The 19,834-nt window shown below is 42.6% G+C and overlaps 2 protein-coding genes and 1 pseudogene across 9 annotated transcripts in view; 1 reads left to right on the top strand and 2 right to left on the bottom strand.

Moving 5' to 3' along the window:
* HACL1 (2-hydroxyacyl-CoA lyase 1) overlaps positions 1-98 on the bottom strand; it is a gene marked incomplete at its 5' end in the record, with an annotated part of 44,123 nt that extends 44,025 nt beyond the window's left edge. For all 4 annotated transcript variants that reach the window (XR_014294431.1, XR_014294432.1, XM_082625683.1 and 1 more), the window contains one exon: positions 9-98. Coding sequence is in view for 2 of the 4 variants with exons in the window: in XM_082625683.1 (XP_082481809.1) it covers positions 9-98 (90 nt within the window). The remainder of the gene's footprint in view (positions 1-8) is intronic.
* A 94-nt stretch (positions 99-192) lies between these two features.
* Positions 193-19,834, top strand: part of BTD (biotinidase) — a 46,122-nt gene continuing 26,480 nt past the window's right edge. For 2 of the 4 annotated variants that reach the window (XR_014294433.1, XM_082625684.1), the window contains exon 1: positions 323-404. The gene's annotated coding sequence lies outside the window, so the exon portion shown is untranslated. The other 2 variants (XM_082625687.1, XM_082625689.1) reach the window with 2 other exon arrangements.
* LOC309806730 (zinc finger FYVE domain-containing protein 1-like) lies at positions 13,554-15,905 on the bottom strand (annotated as a pseudogene). The gene has a single exon. The product of its transcript is annotated as a zinc finger FYVE domain-containing protein 1-like (transcript).

Raw genomic sequence — 19,834 nt, 5'->3', positions numbered from 1 at the left:
CAGCACACCTGTGTTTTCAGGGCCTGGGCGACGACTTTAGCACCAGACACCAGGCTCTCGCGTCCGTCGCTGCGCTCTGCCAAGTTACTTTCCGACATCTTCCACCTGAAGTTCGAGGCCCTCTCGCAGTAGACAGCAGGCTGACGCGGAGTCACCCAGCCAAACCAACCCCGGAGACACCAACTGTGGAGCCGCTTCTCTGAGGGAGGAGGAGGGCGACCCACCGCTTTAAACGGCGGAGAGGAGGAGGCGGGGCTGAAACCAGCCCGCTCGGCGTGAGGTGAGGGGTAAACACACTCTTTCTCCTGCCACAACCAGGCCCTTTCCCCGGGCCCTCCATTCGCGGCCGGCGGAGTGTCAGGAGGAGGCGGGACCAGCTGGAGGCGGAGGCCTGTGCCGAGCAGGTGAGAGGTCGAACCGCGGAGGCCTGTCGCCTTAGTCCACCACGCTGAGCCATTTCGAGACCGCGTAGGGCGGGTGGTACTTACGCAGAGTCGGGGCGAAAGGGGGCTGGGGGCTTGCGCAGAAGGGGGCGTGGCGCGCGCTCCCGGCCTCGCGGCTCTGGGGGCTGCGGGCTGGTTTCGCAAAGGCTGCTGGGACGCGGGTGGCTGGATGGCGCCGGTTGTGCGGCGAGGTCGTTTTGGCGTTGCGTTTCTGCGTCCCTTAGGTTCGAGGCTTTGACTTACACGCTTTTTTTTTTTGTACGCTCATATTTTTGTGGCTTTGCAGTCCGTGAAGATTAATACCGACAGTTAAATCCGTAAGCGGATGTGTACTCTTTAAGTCGTGTCTCTGAGGAGGACACGGAATCTCCCAAGCGAGAGATAAAGTAACTTACCCAGAGCCATTGGACCAGACCGTGCTTCAGACTAACAATCTTGGGCTCTATCCACTGTTAAGCCCTTTGGCCACAGGAGATAAGAGGAGCCCCTTGAGCCTAGTTACTTTTGACCGTTATTTTCTCTAACCCTTGCCAATAACCCTCCACTCTTGTCTTTACAAAGTCAGGAAATGGGGGGGGGGTTGTGATTCTTAAGAGTCAGTCCCTCACTACAACCAGCTCCTGCAGCTGAGAACCTTTTAAAAAAAAAAAAAAGTTTACTGATTAAAAAAAGAAAATAAGTAGTTGATTTACAAAGTTGTGTTAATTTCTTCTGTACAACAAAGTGATTCAGTTATACATATATATGAATTCTTTTTCATATTCTTTTCCATTGTGGTTTATCACAGGACGAGAACCTTTTAAAACACATTTTTGAGTGAAAAAATGTCCTTACAATGAGTGATTTATGAGGCTAAGGGTCAGTAGACCATCTGCTCAGTAGCAAACAAAATCGCCAATGGTAAGGAAGAGTGGAACTTTAAATTTTTGAGGATTTGGGGTGTTTTAAAGCAAAAAGACCAGTAATATGTGGAAAGTAAAAAAACAAGAGAGGGGAGTGGGTCATGGGTAGTAAAATGAATGAAAAGCATTAGAAGTGAAAGGATTTCTAAAGCCAGTGGGACCTTCCAAAAAGGTTTCCCCTCGAATTTCAAGCCCTAATGCCCACCCTGGCCCCCTTGGATATGGGGCCTAGCCTAAGGTAGTCCATCTAAGAGGGAGATTTCTTTGAAGTCTCAGAGTTCATCTACAAAATAAATGCAGATCTTGCATTGTATTCCAGAATCTATCCATATTTTAATATAAAAGTGATCTTTTTATTGAGGTAAACATACACTTAAATGTACAGATCTTAAATGAGTTTTGACAATTGTATATACCTATGTAACCACCACCCAAAATACAAATGACATTTTAAAATATTTACCTGTCAAATAAAATTGACATTCCCGAAAGATGCACAGTGCTCTTTGTGTGGCTTTGAATAGTCTTTGGTACAGTGTCTCCTGTCCCTGTTTGAGAAGCATAGAGCCTATACCTCTCTACCACGTGGGATTGTTTATATCAGTACCTGTATGACAGTTTCTATCCCCAAGCATCAGAATCACTTTTAAACAAACAGTTGCTTGGGCACTACCCCACATCTTCTGAATCAGCATCTTAAGACAAATAAGGCACCTGTATTTTTTTAAAGCTGCTACCTAAATTTGATTTGCAGCCTGACTTGAGAACCACTGGCTCTGTACTCATGCTAGAGGCATGAGTTAATAATTAAATGTGTGATTGCCTGTTACCAAAAACTGTTGCTTAATTTGGATTTATGGGTTCAAGGCTGGTTTGACATCAGTAGCACTGACCGTGTAGATGGCAGTTAGTCAGTTCATGTGACCTTGTGTTCAAAGAAGAACTGTGTTCTTCTGTCCCCAAAGAATCACTGACAGAATCACTCAGTATAAAGTGGGAAAATTAAACTATGAATTGGAACAAATCCCCTGAATTCAGAATAACCAATTGTGCAAAGGGACAAATTCTCCACTGACTGGACTCTGCCCTTTAGCAGAGGGAATCGGTGAGACTGTTGAAACTTGCTTCACCTTTACAGCTTTGAGTTCAGGACCCAACATTCCATGGTTCACTTGGGTCTGATGATTCAGCAAAAGTGCTGAGAGTCTTACCCCAAGATTTGCAGGCACTTGGAGCAACTGCTTTCAATCCAACGGCAATGACAGGATTCCAGGATTCTTTTGTAACTTTCCCAAGGCCTTTTGTGCAGACGTTGTAAGCGTTAACCACATTCTTTATTACTTTCATTGGTGGTAGGCATGGAATTTTATTTGTTCTGCCTTGTTTGTTTATTTGTGGAAAGAGGTCAAAGGAGGAGTAAGTCTAGGTTTCTTTTTAACAGAAAAGGCTAAAGTAATGATTACATGCTCTCCAAAGAGCATGCTGGTTACTGTATTTGTGGGCTCTGGACCTTAGATCATGAGGGAGATATTTGGTGGCTTTCTTACATCTGGGTGAAGAGAACATCCAGGCAACCAGGTCATTTCCTTAGAGTTGCAAAATAATACCTGGAGAAAATATACTTGCTAGAGATTTAAAACAGACAGCTTCTACAGTAACTTCTTAGGCCCCAGAATTATGTTTTAATTTCAGTAAACTAACTGCTATGAGGACATAAGTGATTTATGTCAAATGGCTTAGAAGTCATAACATAGTATTTCTCCATATGCAAGTACTCCACATTCGGAGGTGGCCTGTGGCCTAGGGGTTGGTCAACCATCACATGTGAAACATGGTATCAGTTTTTAAATGTTTTCTGTTTTCATTTGTTTCTTCTGTTTTGCCATCAGCTTTCATTACAGCCCCTTCCTTTAGCTTTTTTTTTTTTAATAAATCTATTTATTTATTTATTGGCTGTGTTGGGTCTTTGTTGCTGCGTGTGAGCTTTCTCTAGTTATGGCAAGCAGGGGCTACTTTTCATTGCGGTGCGCGGGCTTCTTATCGCGGTGGCTTCTCTTGTTGCGGAGCATGGGCTCTAGGCACACGGGCTTCAGTAGTTGTGGCACGCGGGCTCAGTAGTTGTGGCTCGTGGGCTCTAGAGCGCAGGCTCAGTAGTTGTGGCGCACGGACTTAGTTGCTCTGTGGCATGTGGGATCTTCCCGGTCCAGGGCTCGAACCCATGTCCCCTGCATTGGCAGGTGGCTTCTTAACCACTGCACCACCAGGAAGTCCCGATATTTTTTTAAATATATACTTAAAGATGTCATTTATGACATCTTTCAGACACATGAATAAGAACAGAGATTAATACACACCCATGTGTCCAGTGCTAGCTTAAGAAACACTTAACAAATAGAACAAAACCCCTATGTTTCCTTCCCCCATCACATCTCCTGCCCTGTGCCATAGAGGTAACCACTATCTTGAATTTGGTGTTTATAATTCCCACCTGTGCATTCTTTAGGTGATTGGCATTTAAGTTGTTTTAAGCTTTTTAGTGTTATAAACAGTTTTCTTTGAATATTCTTGCATGTCTCCTTGTGCACTTGTGTGAGTTTTTATGTATATGTATCTAGCAGTGTTATCAGACGGTAGGTTCTTATCTCATAGCAGAAGGAATTCAGAGATGAGACAGGGAGGTCAAGAAAGCAAAGTGAGGATTTATTTAAGAGAAAGTATGCTCTCAAGGGGAGAGCAGGCAGTCTCAGGTGAGTAGCTGCACTGAATTTCTTCAGCTAGCTGGTTTGTGGGGCATAGAAATGAAGGGGTGGAATATTCACTGGTGAGGGAAAGGGTGGGTTCATATTCCCTGATTTTCCTCCAGCTCCACCTTCCCGAGGGGAGGAGGGATTTCTGTCCTTACTTAGCCTTGATCAGAAGTGTCATGACATTGGTGCATGATGAGTACCAAGGAAAGGGGAAAAGTTTGAATCTTACCATGCATGTGCAAGCAAAATGCATTCTGTTGGAAAATCTACAGGTCAAATGACCAGGCTTCTTCAACAGGCTGACTTTAAGGAAATAAAAGGAATGGAAAAGGAACCTATAGATTGAAAGAGACTTAAAGGATATATTTTGTAAAGCCCCAGACCGGGGCACGAACCCGTGTCCCCTGCATCGGCAGGTAGACTCTCAACCACTGCACCACCAGGGAAGCCCCTGACATTGTCTTACACAGAGCAGAAGTTGTTGTTGTTGTTTTGTTTTGTTTTTAATTTGAGGTATAGTTGATTTACAATGTTGTGTTAATTTCTGGTGTACAGCAAAGTGATTCAGTTATACATATGTATACATTCTTTTTCAATATGGTTTATTATAGGATATTGAGTATAGTTTCCCGTGCTATACAGAAGGACCTTGTTGTTTATCTATTTTATATAGAGTAGTTTGTATCTGCTAATCCCAAACTCCTAATTTATCCCTCCCCTACCCCCTTTTCCCTTTGGTATTCATAAGTTTGTTTTCTATGTGTGAATCTGTTTCATAAATAAGTTCATTTGTGTCATATTTTAGATTGCACATACAAGCGATATCATATACTATTTGTCTTTCTCTGTCTGACTTACTTCACTTAGTATGATAATCTCTAGGTCCATCCATGTTGCTGAAAATGACATTATTTCATTCTTTTTTATGGCTGAATAATATTCCATTGTGTGTGTGTGTGTGTGTATATATATTTATGTATGTATATATATGACATCTTCTTTATCGATTCATCTGTTGGTGGACATTTAGGTTGCTTCCATGTTTGGCTGTTGTAAAAAGTGCTGCTATGAACATAGGAGTGCATGTATCTTTTTGAATTAGTGTTTTCTTTGGATCTATACACAAGAATGGGATTGCTGGATCATATGGCAACTCTGTTTTTAGTTTTTTATGGAATCTCCATACTGTTCTACATAGTGGCTGCACCCATTTACATTCCCACCCACAGTGTAGGAGGGTTCCCTTTTCTCCACATTCTCTGGCATTTATTTTTAGACTTTTTAACGATGGGCATTCTGACCAGTGTGAGGTGATACCTCACTGTAATTTTGATTTGCATTTCTCTAATAATTAGCAATGTTGAGCATCTTTTCGTGTGCCTATTGGCCATCTATATGACTTCTTTGGAGAGATGTCTATTTAGATCTTCTGCCCACTTTTTGATTGAGTTATTTGGTTTTTTTTTGTTATTGAGTTGTATGAGCTGTTTGTATATTTTGGAAATTAAGCCCTTGTCAGTCGCATCATTTGCAAATACTTTCTCCCAGTCCATAGGTTGTCTTTTCATTTTGTTTATGGTTTCCTTTGCTGTACAAAAGCTTATGAGTTTGATTAGGTCCCGTTTATTTTTGCTTTTATTTCTATTGCCTTGGGAGACTGACCTAAGAAAACATTGGTATGATTCACGTCAGAGAATGTTTTGCCTATGTTCTCTTCTAGGAGTTTTGTGGTGTCATGTCTTACATATAAGTCTTAAACAATTTTGAATTTATTTTTGTGTATGGTGTGAGGATATGTTGTGACTTCATTGATTTACATGCGGCTGTCCAGCTTTCTTAACACTACTTGCTGAAGAGGCTGACTTTTCTCCATTGTAAATTCTTGCCTCCTTTATCGAAGATTAATTGACCATAGGTGTGAAACTGCACACCTCAGATTGGGACTCGAACCCAGCCAAAACCCAGATTGGGACTTCAACCCACTCTCTTTTAATTGCGATCACACACCTGGTCCCAGGACTTAAGCTCAGGTTCTTTATGTCTCATCGCAGAAAGAATTCAGTGAGAGACTTTCAGTGAAAGTGATAGGTAAGAAATGGATTTATTTAGAGAGACACACATTCCATAGACAGAATACGCATCCATCTCAAAAGGCGAGAATGGCCCTGGGAGAAACACACTACGCAATGTGTGGGCCATCTCAGAAGGCGAGAGGCCCGAAATATGGGGTGGTTAGTTTTTATGGGATGGATAATTTCATAGGCTAGCGGAAGGATTACTCCAACTATTTTGGAGAAGGAGTGGGGATTTCCAGGATGAGCAACTGCCCACTTTTTGACCATATGGTAAACCTTGGAACTGTCATGGCGCTGGTGGGTGTGTCATTTAGCTTATGCTAATGTATACAATGAACATATAATTAGGCTCAAGGTCCCCTGGAAGTGGAATCTTCCTCCATCTTGGACCTAGTTGGTTCTAACCGGTTTATTTTATTTTTTTTGCGGTACGCGGGCCTCTCACTGCTGTGGCCTCTCCCGCCGCAGAGCGCAGGCTCCGCACGCGCAGGCTCAGCGGCCATGGCTCACGGGCCCAGCCGCTCCGCGGCATGTGGGATCTTCCCTGAGCGGGGCACGAACCTGTGTCCCCTGCATCGGCAGGCGGACTCTCAACCACTGCGCCACCAGGGAAGCCCTAACCGGTTTATTTGTATCCAATAGCTATGTCATTCTTTTACAGGTTGTACCCTGCCCCCTTCCCTCCTGTTTCTGGTGTGTGAGTTTATTTCTGGGCACAGGGCAGAAGTTTTTAATTTTAATGAAGTCCAGCTTATCAGTTATTTCTTTCATGGATCATGCCTTTGGTGTTGTATCTAAGAAGTCATCACCATACTGGAGGTTATCTAGGTTCTCTCCCATGTTATCTTCTAGGAGTTTTGTAGTTTTACACTTTATATTTAGGTCTGTGATCCATTTTGAGTTAATTTTTGTGAAGGGTGTATGTGATGAAATTTATAATAACAAATATATGTTTAGTATTCATCCCCATTTCTATCACAGAGCTCCTAAAACCCTTGGAATTTCCGAAGTGATAAGGGCAATATGTGTCTTTTGATATTCATAACAAGCCCCTTTCAACCACACCTGAGTTTATGTTAATGCATTAACTTTTGGAAAGCTCCTAAATATGGGGTCTGATTGCCAGGGTAATCAACCATGTGATTGAAGTGTTGTAATTTAGCCCCTGACCTCCTGGGAGAGGGGAGGGGATGGAGTTTGAGTTCAGTCACCAGTGGCCAGTGATTTAATCAAGCATACCCAAAAAGACGGGGTTCAGAGAGCTTCTGGGTTGGTGAACATTTGGAGATACAGGGAGAGGGCACCCCTTCCCATATACCTTGCCCCTATATACCTCTTCATCTGGCTTTTTTTTTTTTTTTTTTTTTTTGCGGTATGCGGGCCTCTCACTGTTGTGGCCTCTCCCGTTGCGGAGCACAGGCTCCGGACGCGCAGGCTCAGCGGCCATGGCTCACGGGCCCAGCCGCTGTGCGGCATGTGGGATCCTCCCGGAGCGGGGCACGAACCCGTGTCCCCTGCATCGGCAGGCGGACTCTCAACCACTGCGCCACCAGGGAAGCCCCATCTGGCTTTTTTATCTGTATCTTTTATCATGTCTTTTATAATTGTTAACTTAAATAGATGTTTCTGAGTTCTTTGAGTTGCTCTAGCAAATTACCAAACAGGAGGAGAGGGTTGTGGGAATCTCTAATTTATAACTAGTCAGTCAGAAGCACAGATAACCTGGATTTGCAATTATCATCTAAAGTGGGGAAGGAGTGAGCCCTTAGGCTGTGGGATCTGACACCACCTTTAAGTAGATAGTGTCAGAACTGAGTTAATTGTTTGGTGGTGTTGGACAAAACACATAGGGGGTAAGATCTGCGTCTAGACTGATTTTCTTGCATGTAATGTCTACTTGTTCCAGCACTGTTTGTTGAAAAGACTGTCTTTGCTTCAGTGTATTGCCTTTGCTCCTGTCAGAGATCAGTTGACTGTATTTATGTAGATCTGTTTCTGTGCTCTCTATTTTATTTTTTTATTGATGTATTTGTTTATTCTTTTGCCAATACCACACTGACTTGATTACTGTAGTTTTATAGTAAGTCTTGAAGTTGGATAGTGTCAGTTCTCAGACTTTGTTCTTCTCCTTCAATAGTGTACTGGCTATTCTGGGTCTTTTGTTTCTCCATATAAACTTTTGAATCAGTTTATTGATATCCACAAAATAACTTCCTGGGATTTTATTTGGGGTTGTATTCAATCTGTAGATCAAGTAGGGAAGAACTGACATCTTGACGATATTGATTCTTCCTCTCCATGAACATGGAATCCTTTCATTTCATTCATCAGAGTTTGGTGGTTTCTCTTATAGATCTCTTACATATTTCATTAGATTTATACCTAAGTATTTCATTTTTGGGGTGCTAATGTAAATGGTATTGTGTTTTTCATTTCAAATTCCACTTGTTAATTGCTGGTATATAGAAAAGCAATTGACTTTTTTTAAAATATTTATTTATTTTATTTTTGGCTGCATCGGGTCTTAGTTGCGGCATGTGGGATCTTTCATTGCAGTTCACGGGCTTCTCTCTAGTTGTGGCACATGGGCTCCGGAGTACGTGGGCTCTGTAGTTGTGGTGCACGGGCTCCAGAGCACATGGGTTCTGTAGTTGCAGCACGTGGGCTCACTAGTTTTGGCGTTTGGACTCAGTAGTTGCGGCGTGTGGGCTTAGTTGCCCCGTGGCATGTGGGATCCCAGTTCCCCGACCAGGGATCGAACCCACATCCCCTGCATTGGATCCCTGCGTCCTCTTAACCACTGGACCACCAGGGAAGTCCCTAGGAAAGCAGTAGACTTTTGTGTATTAACATTTTATCCTGCAACTTTGCTATAATCACTTATTAGTTCCAGGAGTGTTTATTTTTGTCAGTTCTTTCAGATTTTCTACATAGATGATCATGTCATCTGCAAAGAAAGACAGGTTTATGTCTTCTTTCTCAATCTGTATGTCTTTTTTTTTCCTTTGTCTTATTGCATTAGCTAGAATTTCTAGTACAATGTTGATCAAGAATGGCAAGAGGGAGCATCCTTGTTTTATACCTGATCTTAGTAGGAAAACTTAGTTTTTCTCACCATTAAGTATGATGCTAACTGTAGGTTTTTTGGTAGATGCTCTTGATCATGTTGAGGAAGGTCCCCCCTCTATTCCTAGTTTACTGAGAGTTTTTATCATGAAGGGTTTTGGATTTTATCAAATGCTTTTTCTTTTTTTTTTAATTTAATTTAATTAATTTATTTTTTATACAGCAGGTTCTTATTAGTTATCTATTTTATACATATTAGTGTATTCAAGTGCTTTTTCTGCATCCGATTTTTCTTTTTTAGTCCATTGTTGTGATGGATTACATGAACTGATTTTCAAATGTTGAATCAGCCTAGCATGCCTGGAATAAATCTCATTTGGTCATGGCATATAATCCTTTTTATAAATTATTGGATTGGATTTGCTAATATTTTGTTGAGGATTTTTGCAGTTTTATTTTCTTGTAATGTCTTTGTCTGGTTTTTGCATTAGGGTAATGCCAGCCTCATAGAATGAATTTGGAAGTACAGTTGATCCTTGAACAACACGGGTTTAAATTGCATAAGTCCACTTATATGTGCATTTCTTTTTTCAGTAAATACTACAGTACCACACAATCTGCAGTTGGTTGAATCCACAGATGTGGAACCTTGTGTACTGAGGGCCGACTCTGGGACTGGAGCATCCGTGGATTTAGTATCTGCAGCAGATCCTGGAACCATGAATACCAAGGGATGACTGTGTGCTCTCTGATTCTGTCTTCTAGAAGAGATTGTAAAGAATTAGTATAATTTCTTCCTTAAGTGTTTGATAGAATTTACCAGTGAACCTATCTGGGCCTGTTTTACATGTTTTGGAAGGCCCACTGTTGGACAGGGCTGGGTCCCAGGGTGGCTGGCTGTGTGGCCCTGGGGGATTCAGGGCTGGTGCCCATCTGCTGGTGGGCAGCTAAGCCCCCAGCACTAATAGGCTAGAGGGAGGACTCTGGAATGGAGCTTGCTAGCACTAGTGTCCTCGTGGTAGAACAAGTACCTCAAAATGGCTGCCACCAGTATCTATGTGCCCTGAGGGACCCTATTTGCCTCTTGCCTCTCTAGGACTCTCTAAGATCAGCAGGTGGGTCTGACCCAGGGTCCTTTCAAATGACTGCCTCTGCCCTGGGTCTAGGAGCCTGTGAGATTTTGCTTGTGCCCTTTAAGAGCAGAGTCTGTGTTTCCCTCAGCCCTCTGGCTCTCCCCTATGCAATCCCCACTGACTTTCAAAGGGAGACTTTCTGTGGACTCATCTTCCCTGTGCAGGACCCCTGGGCTGGAGCCCAGTGTAGGACTCAGACCCTTCACCCCTTGGGGAGAACCTCCACAATTGTAATTACCCTCCAGTTTGTGGGTGTTGACTAAACTGCATCTTTGCCCCTCCTACCAGTCTCCTGTGGCTCCTTCTTTATATCTTTAGTTGTAGAAAATCTTTTTTGCTAGCCTTCAGGTTGTTCTCATATAGTTGTTTTGTAAATAGGTGTAATTTTGGTGTACCCGAAATGGGAGGAGGTGAGCTCAGAGCCTTCCTACTCTACCACCTTGGTCACACCAAAGCTTAGATTATTGATCTTAGATCTCTTTTCTTTTCTAATATATGTATTCAATACTGTTCAAAATATCCCTCTCTACACTCCTATCGCTGCATCTCACAAGTTTTCATAAGTTGTATTTTCATTTAGTTCAAAATATTTAAAAATTTCTCTTGAGATTTCCTCTTTGACCCATGTGTTATCATAGAAGCAAGTTGTTTAATCACCAAGTATTTGAGGATTTCCCAGTTATCTTTCTGTTATTGATTTCTAGTTTAATTCCATTGCTGTTTGATTGCAGACATTGCATGATTTCTGTTCTTTAGAATTTGTTAAGGTATGTTTTATGGCCCATAATGTTTTCTATCTTGATGAATATAGGATATTTCATGCAAGCTTGAGAAGAATGTGTATTCTGGTGTTATTGGATAAAGTAGTCTATAATTATATCCAATTAATTGGTGGTACTATTTTTTTGAATTTTTGAAATTTATTTATTTTTTTATACAGCAGGTTCTTATTAGTTATCCATTTTATACATATTAGTGTATACATGTCAATCCCAATCTCCCAATGCATCACACCACAACCACCCCCCCACAGCTTTCCCCCCTTGGTGTCCATACGTTTGTTCTCTACATCTGTGTGTCTATTTCTGCCTTGCAAACCGGTTCATCTGTACCATTTTTCTAGGTTCCATATTTATGCGTTAATATACGATATTTGTTTTTCTCTTTCTGACTTACTTCACTCTGTATGACAGTCTCTAGATCCATCCATGTCTCTACAAATGACTTGATTTCGTTCCTTTTTGTGGCTGAGTAATATTCCATTTTATATATGTATCACATCTTCTTTATCCATTCATCTGTTGATGGGCATTTAGGTTGCTTCCATGACCTGGCTATTGTAAATTGTGCTGCAATGAACATTGGGGTGCATGTGTCTTTTTGAATTATGGTTTTCTCTGGGTATATGCACAGTAGTGGGATTGCTGGGTCATATGGTAGCTCTGTTTTTAGTTTTTTAAGGAACCTCCATACTGTTCTTCATAGTGGCTGTATCAATTTACATTCCCACCAACAGTGCAAGAGCGTTATCTTTTCTCCACACCCTCTCCAGCATTTGTTGTTTGTGGATTTTCTGATGATGCTCATTCTAACTGGTGTGAGGTGATACCTCATTGTCGTTTTGATTTGCATTTCTCTAATAATTAGTGATGTTGATCAGCTTTTCATGTGCTTCTTGGCCATCTGTATGTCTTCTTTGGAGAAATGTCTATTTAGGTCTTCTGCCCATTTGTGGATTGGGTTGTTTGTTTTTATAAAAATTGAGCTGCATGAGCTGTTTATATATTTTGGAGATTAATCCTTTGTCCACTGATTCATTTGCATATATTTTCTCCCACTCTGAGGGTTGTCTTTTTGTCTTGTTTGTAGTTTCCTTTGCTTTGCAAAAGCTTTTAAGTTTCATAAAGTGCCATTTAATTTTGTTTTTATTTCCATTACTCTAGGAGGTGGATCAAAAAAGATCTTGCTGTGATTTATGTCAAAGAGTGTTCTTCCTATGTTTTTCTCTACGAGTTTTATAGTGTCTGGTCTTACATTTAGGTCTCTAATCCATTTTGAGTTTATTTTTGTGTATGGTGTTAGGGAGTGTTCTAATTTCATTCTTTTACATGTAGCTGTCCAGTTTTCCCCGCACCACTTATTGAAGAGACTGTCTTTTCTCCACTGTATATCCTTGCCTCTTTTGTCATAGATTAGTTGACTATATGTGTGTGGGTTTATCTCTGGGCTTTCTATCCTGTTCCATTGATCTATATTTCTGTTTTTGTGCCAGTACCATATTGTCTTGATTACTGTAGCTTTGTGGTGTAGTCTGAAGTCAGGGAGTCTGATTCCTCCTGCTCCATTTTTTTCCCCTCAAGATTGCATTGGCTATTCAGGGTCTTTTGTGTCTCCATACAAATTTTAAGATTTTTTGTTCCAGTTCTGTAAAAAATGCCATTAGTAATTTGATAGGGATTGCAGTGACTGTAGATTGCTTTGGGTACTATAGTCATTTTCACAATATTGATTCTTCCAATCCAAGAACATGGTATATCTCTCCATCTGTTCGTATCATCTTTGATTTCTTTCATCAGTGTCTTATAATTTCCTGAGTGCAGGTCTTTTACCTTCTTAGGTAGATTTATTCCTAGGTATTTTGTTCTTTTTGTTGCGATGATGAATGGAATTGTGTCCTTAATTTCTCTTTCTGATCTTTCGTTGTTAGTGTGTAGGAATGCAAGAGATTTCTGTGCATTTTGTATCCTGCAACTTTACCAAATTCATTGATGAGCTCTAGTAGTTTTCTGGTGGCATCTTTAGGATTCTCTATGTATAGTATCATGTCATCTGCAAACAGTGACAGTTTTACTTCTTCTTTTCCAATTTGTATTCCTTTTATTTCTTTTTCTTCTCTGATTGCCGTGGCTAGGACTTCCAAAACTATGTTGAATAATAGTGGCGAGAATGGACATCTTTGTCTTGTTCCTGATCTTAGAGGAAATGCTTTCAGTTTTTCACCACTGAGAATGATATTTGCTGTGGGTTTGTTGTATATGGCCTTTATTATGTTGAGCTAGGTTCCCTCTATGCCCACTTTCTGGAGAGTTTTTTATCATAAATTGGTGTTGAATTTTGTCAAAAGCTTTTTCTGCATCTATTGAGATGATCATATGGGTTTTATTCTTCAGTTTTGGGGAGGGGGGCATTAAAGGTCACTAGGCTTTTTATTTCAGTTAAAGCAGACTCGGACAGGATGGTCCCAGCCTCGAGAGGGAACAGCCCAGTGGTCATGGGAACACTCGTCACAGAAGCCCTGTCTGCAGGCCCAGCAGTGGTACTTGGAAAGCTTGACGCTGAACTCCTTCTGGCAGTTGTGGCAGTGCAGGATCTCATGGTCTGGTACCCAGTACGCCGGCCTGGCTGCATCCTTCACCAAACCTAGTGGTATGTCATTGGCTGTCACCACGGCTCCCAAAGTGTTCTGCACGGACTTGCCCACCTTCTGAGCAATCAGCCTCCCACCCTCATCATCTGCCTGTGCCTCAGTAACATCGAACTGAGAATTCCTGGCTTCATAGCAGTTGTCACACATCCGCACGGGCGCAGGGCCCCAGCCCCGCTCCAGCACTGGCTGGGTTGTGGGTGAACAGCTGTCACAGAAGCGTCCCCCCAGGCCCGGCAGTGATGCTTGGTGTCATTATCTTTAAAGGATGTAACACACTTGTTGCAGCTCAGGATCTGGGAGTTGGTCCTCCAGTAGACAGGGGCGATCTGGTCTGTCAGCCAGGACGTCACAACCTTGGTGGGCCCAAGGCTAAGCTCAGACACTGACTGAACCATGAAGTTCATCCCATCCAAGAGGCACTGGGCAGCACTGTTGTTGTCCTTCAGAAATCCATCAGCTCCAGGCCACACGTGGACAATCTCTGTCTGCACCACTGTATCCACAGGATGTTGGTTCCCAAACCAGTACTGCTAGCTACGATAGACCACGTCGCAGTTGGGACATTTGATTACATACCCAGACCAGGCATATTTTGTGAGACCCATCCAGGGGGAGTCGGTTGAAGCAGCCGTCTTGGGCACCATGCTGACTTCATTGCCTCTCTCGTAGCAGGCCTTGCAGGTAAAAACCCAGTTGTCATACTGGTGAGAGTATCTGCAGCGGCTTTTGTCTTCATGAGGTACTCCTTCTTTCCCGTGATTCATGCTGTTCTTACATCCAGCCCCAGAGCTGAGGCACAGGACGGAGCAGGTGAAGTACTCATCTGGAAAAAGGGAGCTGTGTGCCATCTTGTCATCGGGGATCTCACCGCTGAAGCGGTCGCTGAGGGCCTTCAGAGCTTTGAAGTTGATCCCCGGGTGCCGGGGAGAACGGGGTGGTGTTATTCTCTGGTTGTTGCTCCAAAGCACGCCGAAGACCAGAAAAGTCTGTGGGAGGATTGTATCCTCGTTCCCTTGTAATGAATAGAACTGAAGGCTTCAGGGAAGCAGCCCACCTTCCGGAACTGGTCCTGGATGAGCTTCTCAGGCACCTCGGAGTGATCAGAGCCTAGCAGCTGAGTGTGCACAGTCTTGTGGAAAATGATAACAGCAGGGCCCAGGGTGGACAGGGGGACATCCAGGCCACAGCGGCCAGTGGTAGCCTTGAGCTCCTTGGTGAAGTGCTTCAGATAAGCTTCTGAGGCATCCCCAAGGAACTTGAAGAGGTCATTGTGCAGTCGGTCTGCATGAGTTCGATAGATGACGAGGTCTGAGATGGCCAGGACCTTAAGCAGCAGCCATGTTCTCTGGCTTAGATTCACTGTAGCCCCCAAGAGCCCTTCTGTGTCTATCACTGCTACTTTGTGGACTGGATCATATGCCACCCACACTCCCACAGTGCAGGATTCCTGGGCAGGGGAGGTTTTGAAGACTTCCTGGCCACAAAAGAAAATGTGGTTGAGGGTATGAGACTTCTCATCCCCAGTATTTCCAAAAATGGAAACCACTTTCAGATGCTGATAGGGTTTGCAGTCCAATTTTCTAATAAAGTCCTCTTCATTCGTTACCTGAATTTCTTCATTCTCATCTACTAGGAGGAAACGCACAACCTTCTCAGTCATCTTCTTCCTCTTGGTGTCCTCATCCATCGCTTCTTCCTCCAGCAACTCCTGGACCTTAGCCTCATGGTACACGGTAACAGGGTGCCTCCTTTTGTTACCCCAAGAATGAGTCCTCTTCTGGCACTCCAGGCACAAGTTGATTTTACAGGTCTGGCACCTCACGTCTGCCCTCTGCTTCGTACCTGGAGAATGCCCACTGGGGCCCTTGCAGGGGTCACAGTAAGGGACGTGGCCAGCTTTGAGTCTGATCCGCTCATGGTTTCTCAGGCGCTCCTGCCGCTGGAGCTCCTCCTCGCAGCGGAGACACTGCAGGCTGCAGCACTCGTCACACTCGAAGACGGCTTTGTCAGTCCCGCTGCAGGTGTAACTCTCCTGGCACAACAGCCCAGGGTTCAGGCCCTTCTCTGCTGGGGAAGTCTCATATTCAGACTGGGAAGGAAAGCATCTACCATATAATAGTACCTGGGCTTTCCCCAGAAGTGAAGACAAAGGCGTTGAGTCTGAAGACTGAGCACAGCCTCCAAAGGGTTCTGAACACCCTTAAAAAAATGTTTTTAAAAAAATATTCGATGTCCTATTAGAATTCTTCACACATTTACAAACGTTCGGATGTTTAATTTTCTGCTGCCAAGACTCCTGAATCAGCAGCAATGTTGACCTGGCTTGATAGTTTCATCCTCCGTAAAGTGCAGACAAATATGTGGTTAAAATTAACTTGAGAGGGTCTTTTATGGCTATCTGAGAGAGGTCTGATGGGTTCAGTGAGGTGGGCGCATGCATGGGGCCTCAGACACAAGGTTTTGGTAATGAAAGAGAGCGGTCAGGAACTTTTCAATATTTTCCAGCTTAGGTCAGTATTTCAGAGGATACCTTGACGCCTCTCTCCAGCCGGGGATTCCTCACCCTTCCTTCTTTCTGGACAACACCACCACAACCCGAGGGGCAGGAGCAAGGTCTAAGAACAAAGAAGGGCCCCCCAAATCCCCCCCATGCTGGCAGAGGTCAGAGCCGAATCCATTGTTTATACCCCCCACCCGCCGCCCCTGCCCCCCCTTCCTTCCCCGGGGCAGAGGGAGCTCCAGGGCTATCACTCGTCCGGCGCAGGGCCATGCCCTTCCCTCCCCGACCGCAGCGTCCCAGGAACCCCGCCAAGAAGCAGCTCTGCTGTGGTGAGGCAGCGTCGGGGGATCCCGGGGCGCTGGTGGAGGTGTGGGCTGTTCCTCAGGGCACCAGTGGATCCATCCTCATCTCCATCTCCATCCCCCTCCTCCTTCACTGCTTCCTGGGCTTCCTCCTCTCCTGTTGTCAGTTAGGGTCAGCTGATGCGAATGAACTTCTCCCTGCTCCCAATTTGTTAATATGGTGTATCACACAGATTGATTTGTGTATATTGATACGCAATATAAATATTTTGCATCCCTGGGATAAATCCCACTTGATTATGGTGTATGATCCTTTTAATGTGTTGTTGGATTCTGTTTGCTAGTATTTTGTTGAGGATTTTTGCATCTATATTCATCAGTGATATTGGTCTGTAATTTTCTTATTTTGTACTATCTTTGTCTGGTTTTGGTATCAGGGTGATGGTGGCCTCATAGAATGAGTTTGGGAGTGTTCCTTCCTCTGCAATTTTTTGGAAGAGTTTGAGAAGGATAGGTGTTAGCTCTTCTCTAAATGTTTGGTAGAATTCACCTGTGAAGCCATCTGGTCCTGGACTTTTGTTTGTTGGAAGATTTTTAATCACATGTTCAATTTCATCACTTGTGATTTGTCTGTTCATATTTTCTGTTTCTTCCTGGTTCAGTCTTGGAAGGTTATACCTTTCTAAGACTTTGTCCATTTCTTCCAGGTTGTCCATTATTGGCATACAGTTGCTTGTAGTAGTCTCTTACGATGCTTTGTATTTCTGCGGTGTCTGTTGTAACTTCTTTTTCATTTCTAATTTTATTGATTTGAGTCCTCTCCCTCTTTTTCTTGATGAGTCTGGCTAATGGTTTATCAATTTTGTTGTTTATCTTCTCAGAGAACCAGCTTTTAGTTTTATTGATCTTTACTATTGTTTTCTTTGTTTCTATTTCATTTATTTCTGCTCTGATCTTTATGATTTCTTTTCTTCTACTAACTTTGGATTTTGTTTGTTCTTCTTTCTCTAGTTCCTTTAGGTGTAAGGTTAGATTGTTTATGTGACATTTTTCTTGTTTCTTGAGGTAGGCTTGTATTGCTCTAAACTTCCCTCTTAGAACTGCTTTTGCTGCATCCCATAGGTTTTGGATCATCGTGTTTTCATTGTAATTTGTCTCTAGGTATTTTTTGATTTCCTCTTTGATTTCTTCAGTGATCTCTTGGTTATTTAGTAACGTATTGTTTAACCTCCATGTGTTTGTGTTTTTTACGTTTTTTTCCTTATAATTGATTTCTAATCTCATAGCGTTGTGGTCAGAAAAGATGCTTGATATGATTTCAATTTTCTTAAATTTACCAAGGCTTAATTTGTGACCTAAGATGTGATCTATCCTGGAGAGTGTTCCATGCACACTTGAGAAGAAAGTGTAATCTTCTGGTTTTGGATGGAATGTCCTATAAATACCAATTAAATCTATCTGGTATATTGTGTCATTTAAAGCTTGTGTTTCCTTATTAATTTCCTGTTTGGATAATCTGTCCACTGGTGTAAGTGAGGTGTTAAAGTCCCCCACTATTATTATGTTACGTCGATTTCCTCTTTTATAGCTGTTAGCAGTTGCCTTAGATATTGAGGTGCTCCTATGTTGGGTGCATATATATTTATAATTGTTATATCTTCTTCTTGGATTGATCCCTTGATCATTATGTAGTGTCCTTCCTTGTCTCTTTATTTAACATTCTTTATTTTAAAGTCTATTTTATCTGATATGAGTATTGCTACTCCAGCTTTCTTTTGATTTCCATTTGCATGGAATATCTTTTTCCATCCCCTCACTTTCAGTCTGTATGTGTCCCTAGGTCTGAAGTGGGTCTCTTGTAGACAGCATATATATGGGTCTTGTTTTTGTGTCGATTCAGTGAGCCTGTGTCTCTTGGTTGGAGCATTTAATCCATTCACTTTTAAGGTAATTATCGATATGTTCCTATTACCATTTTCTTAATTGTTATGGGTTTGTTTTTGTAGGTCCTTTTCTTCTCTTGTGTTTCCCACTTAGAGAAGTTCCCTTAGCATTTGTTGTAGAGCTGATTTTGTGGTGCTGAATTCTCTTAGCTTTTGCTTGTCTGTAAAGCTTTTGATTTCTCTGTTGAATCTGAATGAGATCCTTGCTGGGTAGAGTAATCTTGGTTGAAGATTCTTCCCTTTCATCACTTTAAGTATATCATGCCACTCCCTTCTGGCTTGTAGAGTTTCTGCTGAGAAATCAGCGGTTAACCTTATGGGAGTTCCCTTGTATGTTATTTGTTGTTTTCCCCTTGTTGCTTTCAGTAATTTTTCTTTGTCTTAATTTTTGTCAATTTGATTACTATGTGTCTCGGCGTGTTTCTCCTTGGGTTTATCCTGCCTGGGACTCTCTGTGCTTCCTGGACTTGGTGGCTATTTCCTTTCCCATGTTAGGGAAGTTTTTGACTATAATCTCTTCAAATATTTTTGGGTCCTTTCTCTCTCTCTTCTCCTTCTAGGACCCCTATAATACGAATGTTGTTGCATTTAATGTTGTCCCAGAGGTCTGTTAGGCTGTCTTCATTTCTTTTCATTCTTTTTTCTTTACTCTGTTCCACAGCAGTCAATTCCACCATTGTGTCTTCCAGGTCACTTATCCGTTCTTGTGTCTCAGTTATTCTGCTATTGATTCCTTCTAGTATTTTTCATTTCAGTTATTATATTGTTCATCTCTGTTTGTTTGTTCTTTAATTCTTCTAGGTGTTTTTTCTTTAATTTTTCTAGGTCTTTGTTAAACATTTCCTGCATCTTCTCAATCTTTGCCTCCATTCTTTTTCTGAGATCCTGGATCATCTTCACTATCATTATTCTGAATTCTTTTTCTGGAAGGTTTCCTATCTCCACTTCATTTACTTTTTTTTCTGGGGTTTTATCTTTTTCCTTCATCTGGTACTTAGCCCTCTGCCTTTTCATCTTGTCTATCTTTTTGTGAATGTGGTTTTAGTTCCACAGGTTGCAGGCTTGTAGTTCTTCTTGCTTCTGCTGTCTGCCCTTTGGTGGATGAGGCTATCTAAGAGGCTTGTGCAAGTTTCCTGATGGGAGGGACTGGTGGTGGGTAGAGCTGGCTGTTGCTCTGGTGGGCAGAGCTCAGTAAAACTTTAATCTGCTTATCTGCTAATGGGTGGGGCTGGGTTCCCTCCCCATTGGTTGTTTGGCCTGAGGTGACCCAACACTGGAGCCTACTTGGCTCTTTGG

This window comes from Mesoplodon mirus, assembly GCF_964341445.2.
Source record: "Mesoplodon mirus genome assembly, chromosome: 6".
Lineage (NCBI taxonomy): Eukaryota > Metazoa > Chordata > Mammalia > Artiodactyla > Ziphiidae > Mesoplodon > Mesoplodon mirus.
This window is presented reverse-complemented; position numbering and strand designations above follow the sequence as displayed.